At 52.8% G+C, this 8408-nt stretch overlaps 1 protein-coding gene across 1 annotated transcript; it reads right to left on the bottom strand.

The window, feature by feature from the left end:
* Window positions 1-313: 313 nt before the first annotated feature.
* On the bottom strand, window positions 314-8012 carry EIF4EBP1 (eukaryotic translation initiation factor 4E binding protein 1). Its single transcript, XM_076358847.1, has 3 exons — window positions 7801-8012; window positions 2133-2303; window positions 314-723 (listed from the first exon to the last, which is right to left on the bottom strand). Exons 1-3 carry the CDS (start codon window positions 7946-7948, stop codon window positions 692-694), a joined length of 351 nt encoding a protein of 116 aa, XP_076214962.1. The 5' UTR covers window positions 7949-8012; the 3' UTR covers window positions 314-691.
* Between the last annotated feature and the right edge of the window lie 396 nt (window positions 8013-8408).

Raw genomic sequence — 8408 nt, 5'->3', positions numbered from 1 at the left:
GGCAGGAGAGGGAGCTCAGACACCTGCACCACGACCTGGCAAAAGAACCAGCTGGAAACACGCAGTGGACAGCTTTTGCTATTTCTGGAAGCAGACCCAGAGCACACCAAAACTTCCTGCAGTGACCAGGTGTTGCACGTGGGACATACACAGATGTTTTGCCAAGAGGGCTTAAGGCATCTCAGCCTTTGCCTTTCAGGGGAAACCCAAAAGCGCAGTGTTTACCTCAAGGCTATACACAGGACCACCCGATCGATTTTTCTGCAACAAGTCGGTAGTTTCTTGCTGGAATGAATAAAGGACAGATGCCAGATTTATTGCATTAATCTCCATACCAGGAGATTCAATGATTTTTATTTCTCCCTTACATTGCATTTCTGTAACTTTTACAGTATTAAAATGATTAACAAAAGCATAAAACTGGAAACAAAAACAATCATTGAGAGTGTCTCCTCCGGCACTCCAAGGCCCGTCGTCAGCAGGGGCTGCGCTTGCCTCGTCGCACCCACACGGAGAGGCTGAGACTCAGTCCTTGTCACAGGACACACTCTGTTCTCGGAAGGGAAGAAACTGCCTTTCCCAGGAAGCAGGAAGGCACTCAAGGCATGGGCTACTTTTAAGCCTGGCTGGTGGGAATCCTCAAGACAAGGTCCTGGTTCTTCACTGGATAAGCACTCTCAGGGCACATGCTTTAGATGTCCATGTCAAACTGCTCTTCCTCACCTGTTGAGAGGGACCAAAAAAAAACCACACGAATGAGTCCTCAAAGTTTCACATTAAATACCAAATATTTTATTGAAGAAACAGCTGTCAGCTGTGCTTCAGAAATGTGGCAGTTCCGACTTAAAATCTGGATTCAGGCATCAGGTTTGGTATGAAAATCATCTTGTACAAGCAAAATGTAAGCTCTGCCCATAGAGGGGATGTTACTCGCAGACAGACAAGGGCAGAAGCAGAGAACGTGCCCTTTAAATAATTTATTTCTACCCCTGGATTTCCTTGTAAAAAGGAATGCAAAGAATAATGTTGATGACAATCACTGGTATAAACTCCTGTTACCAAAGACGCAAATGCACATTTCACAACTCCTCCCTGTACAGCTGTTACCGCAGCTCACGCAGTTTGACAGGATGCCAACGCGAGCAGCGATGGTCCGTTCCTGAGGACAGGGCTTCTCTGGAAGAGTCACAACCAAGCCGGCATCCAGCACGCAGTCTGCATTTCAGTTTGCCAGAGAATCCAGTGAGCCGCTAAAGGTCACAACAGCGTGTAATAAAAAAACATTAAGCAATATTGACTCTGGAAAGATTTTGCTTAGAGTGAGCGTGGAAGCCAACTAATGAGCATTCAGATCTTTATTTTTAGAGAGAAGATAATCATACTTGGTAGTTTCAGGTTGCTTCAAGAAGTAATCTCACATAGCTTTAAAAAAAGCTGTTCGCGAGCAATACTTGCTCATTTTGCTACCGCAGGACCTTTAGCGTCGAAGTGCACAAAGTGGCCGGTGACCTCTGTCCTCCTGTGGACTAACCTCTACCTCGCCACCTTATGCACACCTGCAAGCTTCTGCTGACCCCAGTGAAGACCGCAATGGATACTGGATAACTGATATACACAAATCAGGTATTACATCCTAGCTACATAAATTGAGCTCACTTGTACACCAGAAGCCTTGGTGTCAAAAAAAGGCAGAAGGAAGTTACAATTCAGGCTGATATTAAACCCCAAGCAAATCCTACTCTGAATTGTAATCGGATCTTTTTTCAAAAGTGGGAAGCAGCTGCAAAACAGCCCAGGATAGAGGGAGGCAGCAACAGCTGCACCCGTTCTCTCACCACAGGACTATGAATCCAACAGCAGTTTCCCCAAATGCTAAATTAGTGAGAATAAAGTGATTATGACAAATTACATTTAAGCAATTGAAAAAAACATCACATTACTGGGGACCACAGCAGAACCTAATAACCATGCGAACCTAATTACCCCATAGCATCAAGCACACTTTGGTTTTGCAAGAAGTTATCAGAGTATTAACCATAGCACACAGGGATCTCCTGGCTCCAGTCCAGGTGTAAACTTTGGTATTTCTAGGAACCAGCAGTGCACTTCACTTCTTTTTTCCATACACTCACCTGCGCTCACTTTCTCATCACAGTTTCGGACATGGTTGTTCTCAGTCTTCAACTCCTCCACGTTTGGGCTTGTAACACCTGGAATGTCCGGAAGGTCAGAAGGTGGTGTTTTGGCAACTGGAGAATCGCGGCACTCCATCAAAAATTTACGATCATAAATAATCCTGGTACCTGGAGGGAGAGAACAACACTGTCAGTTTTCAGCATTTTAATGCATGAAACACAGCTGGGCCATTTTCACAGCTAGATGTGTAAAACAGGAGTAATTTAAAATGATACCTTTTATTTAGCACTCACTCTGTTCATTCTGTGCTACCTTACAAGGAAGCCAGATACAATTAACACTATCTGCCAAAAAAAAAAAAGTATGAAAGAGTCAGGTACCCAAGTAATAGCTAATGCTACTGGCCTGCGCACAGAGAGAACAAGACTCTGAAGCCCAGACCGACGCGGCATGCGATAGGTAGAAGGGGCTGGATCTAACTCAAGGTCACAGCAAAACCCAAAGAAACAGTAAACTGAATTTCCTTTCAGCTCATAAACATAACGGGCTTTTCTAAGTTGTCCGGGGCTGAGAACTGTAGGCAGACACAGGTCCACACATCAGGTAATAGGACGTGGCACTGCCTCCTGCTGTCACTCTGAACGTTGCCCAGCAGAAATTCCTGCCCAGGCATTTGCTTTTGGGCACCAGGTGCTGGCTGTCCAGCGCGGTTACACAGACCTGTCAAAAGGCTTGAGCACAGGGAGTCGTCAGTGTCCGTCTGTTTTCATGGTTAACCAGACCACATCCTACTCTCCCTGCCCTGCGTGGAACGAGCCAGCTCCAGCGCGTTCCAGCGATCCTCCACAGGAGCAGCGCTCAGCTCCAGGCACGGATTTCTAGGAATACCACTGGACTGAACAGCCCGTTCCTTCTAAAGGAATTGCATTGGAAAAAGCTCAAAAACCACACACAGAAAAGGGATCCCTCCAAACAGACCGCAGCCTTAACCCAGAAAGTACTGAAAATCAGTTTGTTCTTCCCTGAGGAGGCCGCCTGCAAACCTCCTCTCTGGATCAGGCCCTTGCTGCTCTGTTCCTGTTCCAGCAAGACGGAAAGGCAACTTCTTGTGCACTCCCTGAAAAACTTTAACTAAAAATACACATGTGCAGGGAAACAAGCTCCCATTAACATCTGTCCGGGAACATTAAACTCACTTTATTTTGAAGCATGGCTATAAAATAATGTAGCTGGATATCATGTTTCAAGAAAGTTCTGCTAATGAGCTCCCAAAACGCTGGAAACCTTTTCACTAAAAGACTTTGGATTTGAGTTGCTTCACTAGATCCAAGGGGAGATCAAACCCGATTCAGAACTGTGCTCTCGCAGTCAGCTGGATTTGAGAAGGCAGGCGGCTAGTCTGCGAGTTGAGTGTTAAATTCCTGGGAGGTTCACAGAGGCGAGGACGGGGCTTCCTAGAACTGCAGCTCATGTACCGAGTATTAGGAGCACAGTTCAGGCGGACAAGAGCTTCCATGCCTGGTTCACGTTCCTCTGGCAGTCACATGCCCAGAGCTTACGAAAGCAAACGCCCTGCAGACAGCCGGAGCAGGACACCCAGCCATGGCTGTCAACAGGCACAGCCCGAGGCCATAAATGGGCTCCTTCCAACGTGTAAAGCTGAGTTAGTAGCAGTTCTCCTCCTGTTGTAAGGGAAAGTATTTAGTATGAAAGACTACACCCCATGGGAACTGCTCTGCTCCCTGAAAGCCCTGGTTATACCACGGCTTCAACACCCGAGTGCCTCACTCTGCAACTTGGAAAGTCCGGATGAGAATTTGGCTCGCTTTGAGTATTTTCATCAGGATGAAACACTAGGTTTGAAGAAGTTTCCAGTACAACACCCCGTTCCTTTCCTGCTCCCTGATGGAGCACAGGCACCGTGAGCTGCGCTGCTCTAAGAGCCATCCCATCCCCACTCAACGAGCCAACACCTCCGTGGCCGAGCCAGCAGCGCCGGAGGCAGCTCCCTCTGCAAAAGGCACTGCGAGCACCAGCAGATCGCCGCCCACCCTGCGTTGCTCACGGCAAGCGCCACAAGCACTGCCGCTGGCCGTGCATCTCGGCTCGTGACAGATCAAGCTGCGGGGACTCCCCAGATACCACTGCACGTGGGCTTTACTTAAAGACAGTGTGTGCGTGTGCCCTCGGCAAGCGGGCGAGGAGCCAGGAGGGGCACAAAGGGAATACTGAGAACAGACTACGCTTAAAGGTCACACATCACCTCTTACACACTCCTCCGTGCTTCTTCATACTGTTGTGGGGGGGTTTTTTTACCACTGCTGACTGCTGTAAGAAAAACAGGTACTGCCTGTGCTGGCAGAGGACAGGGAATTTCTTCGTTCCGCCATCCCTTCCAGAGGGGATCACAGAGCTCAGAGACCTGTGAAGGTAGCTGAAAAAGGAAAACCAAGTCCTTTCCTCTGATTGCTGGCACCAAACCAAGGCCCAGAAACCACGGCAAAGCTCTGCTTGCTCACATCAGTCCCACGGTGGGCTGTGCCACTCCCCTGCTACCGGGACTAGAGGGAGAATGCTTTAGAGCATACTAAGACGTGACTGTCTGCCCTCCTGGGATGGGCCCCTTTTATCCAAACTGTATTTTAGGGTGTCACTTCAACACTTCTGGAGACTCAAAAGCAACCTGCTCAAGAACTTCATCTCAGTGTTGTGCACAGTGAAAAATCTTAGGAGGAAAAGCTTGTGCATTTGACCGCAAGCACCAAAGCCAGACCAGAGTAAAGGTGTTAACGAAAAAGCTGATCTACAAGTGCCTGACAACTGCAAAAGCACGTGTTCCCTACTCTTTCCAAGTCAATAAACTCGCCTGTTAGATGCACATAACTCAGCATACCGTAGCTGTGGAGCACCACCTTTTCAAAAGCCTTCGGTCACCCAGCACTGCTGCTGTGGGTTTCTAGCTCTAGCACCGAGCCCTTCTCCCATCACTCACATCCCCAGCGCTGCCCTACAGCCAAAGGGATGACTTCAGAGATTACAGCCCTTAATTCTTCTCTGAAATTAGTCATAGGTTTTGCATGACAAACTTGATTTGCTTCTTTCTTCTGATTCTTCAGATTTAACCCACTGTTTTGCAGGAAATCTCAGACTTTCTTCAGTGGGCTGCATACGTTGAACATTTTCAACAAAAGGACCTAAAACAAGTGCTCCTGAAACACAAGATTATTTATTTTTACAGCAGTCAGGGCTTACACGCAAAGGAGTAATGCAAAGTATTCTGCCTGAATCGGTGGATACAGGGGTTAGCAGAAAACAGATGAAGAGGGCCCGGCCCAGGAAGCAGAGAGGCTCTCCGAGTCCACGCTGGCGTGGCCCTAGCGCTCTTTAAAGCGACACTTTAGCGCATTAATCTGGGGAAGTTTGCCGTGAAATGTATTGATAATGTTTTCATGAGAGCTCTTCCAGACTGTACAGGACAAGGAATTCTTTGCAATAGTGGCCACGAAGGCAGACCAACAACCCAAAGCTAACACCCCCTCCCCCCCCCCCCAAGTCTTCGGGAGTTTTAGATCATTCCTCCTTTCAGCACCCGGATCCAGCACCTGAAGGCAAACAGCCAGCGCCTGCAGCTGGGCCTCGGCAGCACGAGCTGTCCTCAAACGGGCTGGGGACAGGCTAAAGCACCGTGCAGTCACAAGAGCGCCGTGGATTTTGCCAGGTGCGCACACCCTAACAATAAACACCATTTGCATTTCTCCTCCACACTCTAGACATTCATTAACTCTCCAGAGACAAACAGCGATGATAATCCTGGAAGGCTCATTACGCTGCACAGCGCTGTTAGTTGTTCGTTTCTGTTCTGTTACTCCGAGCACATGAATATAGCTGAGAAAGCCATTCTCATTCTCCTCTCTTCCACGGCATAATTACTGCAAGTGCTATTTAAGTACTTCAGTCATTTGCTGCTTTCAGAGACAAGAGAACATATGGCAAAAATAACACAAGAATTTCAGTTCCCCAACCAAGCTTTTCTGCACAAACACAAAAAAAACAAGTGAGTCAGCAACGCTGACTTCCCCCTTCTCTCTGAATTTTAACCCCTGAAATATTGTGTTGTGCAGAGACCAGTAGGTCTGAGGGACGAACAAAACATCATCCACCGCCTCCCCTTTAGCTTGTTCTTTTGGCCGAACTTCAAGTACAGTTTCATCGTTCCTGCTGCTCACATTGATCTTTCGTGTAGCAGCATGGGGGAACAATTCTTAAAGGTATGGAAAAAAAATTAATCTCAAACCACTGATCAGCGGGAGCGCAGGCAGCTGCCGTAGCTGGAAATACACACAACTGATCTGGTGCCCGGTGTCATCACCTGGAACAGCAGCCCCTTGTCTCAAGAGCCAAACTACTCGAAATAAAGAGACACTCAAGCAAGCGATGCGGACGCAAAACCTTTCAGACGGACGAGCCCTTTGGGGAGCTCTGCAGATTACGTCCCTGCTGTCGTACGTGGAGACAGAAGACGCATGAGGTGTAGCTAAGACACGTGCTGAGCTTACAGGTTGTGTGCTTGCAGCCCCCCTTAGCTGCCTCCACTCTGAGCAGGCAGCGAGCACGGCTAACTCCCACAACCAGTTTATTCTTCTTATTTGAAGATCAAATCCCTAAAAGATGCCACTCCTGGTAATCACATGCAGCGCAGCTATCGGCTGCACGAGACTCGCAGCAAAGAGGGAACCAGCCCACCCTCTCTTTGCGGCAGAGGAGCACTGTGCTTTCAGAAGTTCGAGCAACTTGGGACAAGACAAAAAAAAGGCCCCGGGGTTACTTACTGCCAGAGGAAACAGCAAATATTAGAGATTAGAATTAATAAGTAACCCAAATTGGAAGTCGGGTTTGCTCCCTGCAAGGCCACCCAGGGGCGCAAACAGCAGCCTTGCTCCCCCGGGCAGATGCTGTTCCGCTGCTCCGGCTCTGGCGCGCTCTCGGGGAGGTGGAAGCCCCCTCTCTCCCTTGCTTTCCCTCACAGCACAGCAGCGGCCAAGCTCCCGGGGAAAAGCCCGGCCCTGCTAAGCCAGACGCCGGCCCGGGGCGCGGGGACCCACCCCAGCCAGCACACGGGGCTCCCGGGTCGCCCCCAGCGCCGCAGCAGCCCTGAAGTGCAAACGCCCAGGCTGCTGCTGCCCGAACGGGGGTCCCTCCCCACACAACACCCGCGGAACAAGAGCCCCCCCCCCGTACACCCCCCAGTCAAAGCAGGAGCCCCCCCAGCCAAAGTGGGAGCCACCCCCCTACCTCCCCATCTGAGTAAGAGCCCCCCGGGACCCCGTACAGCCCTCGGGCGAAGCAAGGGCTCCCCGACACCGCCGCCCCCCCCCCACACCCGCGGACGAAAGGAGAGACCCCCCCCCCTTTCCCTGCACGCCCCCTTGGTCAAAGCGAGAGCCCCCCCCCCCCGAACAGGAGCCCCCCAGCTCCCCACACGCCGCCATGCCCACACGAGGGCCTCCCCCCGTAGCCGCCGCCAGGGCAAGAGCCCCCCTCCCCCCCCCGAACAAGGGCCCGTTCGGTTCCCACCGCAAAACCGGGGCCGGCCCCCGCACCCGAGGGGCTCCCGCTCGAGCATCCCCCCCGCAGGGAGAGGCCCGGCCCCGGCCCGCCGCTCACCGCCCGGCGTGGTCCCGAAGACGGTGCCCCCCGGCGTGGTGCTGTAGTCGCCGGGCGGCAGCGGGGCGCCGTCGGGCAGGGCGAGGCGCTTGCCGGGGCCCGGGATGTCGCGACTCGGCGTCTGCCCCTGCCAGCAGCGGCCCGACATGGCGCCGCGGCCGGGACCGGGGCGGCGGCTGCTGCTGCCGCCCTGCCCGCCCTGCCCGCCGCTTCCGCTCCCGGACACGCCCCTTCCGCCGCGGGGCGCGACGGGAAATACCGGGGGCGGGGCAGGGGGCGGGGACGAGGGCGGGGTTCAGGCTGAGCAGGGGCGGGGCCTAAGGCGGGGCCGAAGGCGGGGTTCAGGCTGAGCAGGGGCGGGGCCTGGGGAGGCGGGGCAGGGGGCGGGGCGCCCCCGGGCGCCCGGCGGGTCCCTGTGCCCCCCGGTCCCGTTCCCCCCTCCCCGGTCCCCCAGCGCCTGTGCCCCCCGCTCCTGGGGGGCGCGTTGTCCCCTGGCCCCCCCACCCCCCCCGTGCCGTGCACCCAGCGCCACGCAGTGACCCCACAGGGTCCGCAGGGGGATGCTGGCAGCGCTGCCCCCTGCCTCCTCCCGACGGGGGTCCCAGCCC

The sequence above is a fragment of the Aptenodytes patagonicus genome, chromosome 24 (genome assembly GCF_965638725.1).
Source record: "Aptenodytes patagonicus chromosome 24, bAptPat1.pri.cur, whole genome shotgun sequence".
Classification (NCBI taxonomy): Eukaryota; Metazoa; Chordata; class Aves; order Sphenisciformes; family Spheniscidae; genus Aptenodytes; species Aptenodytes patagonicus.
This window is presented reverse-complemented; position numbering and strand designations above follow the sequence as displayed.

Excerpts from the sequence above, each read along its gene's own strand:
- EIF4EBP1 (XM_076358847.1), bottom strand. The coding sequence starts at position 7,948 with ATGTCGGGCCGCTGCTGGCAGGGGCAGACGCCGAGTCGCGACATCCCG. Across the intron at positions 2,304-7,800 it reads CTTCGGGACCACGCCGGGCG|GTACCAGGATTATTTATGAT; the intron begins GTGAGCGGCGGG and ends CTCTCCCTCCAG. Across the intron at positions 724-2,132 it reads TGATGAGAAAGTGAGCGCAG|GTGAGGAAGAGCAGTTTGAC; the intron begins GTGAGTGTATGG and ends CCCTCTCAACAG.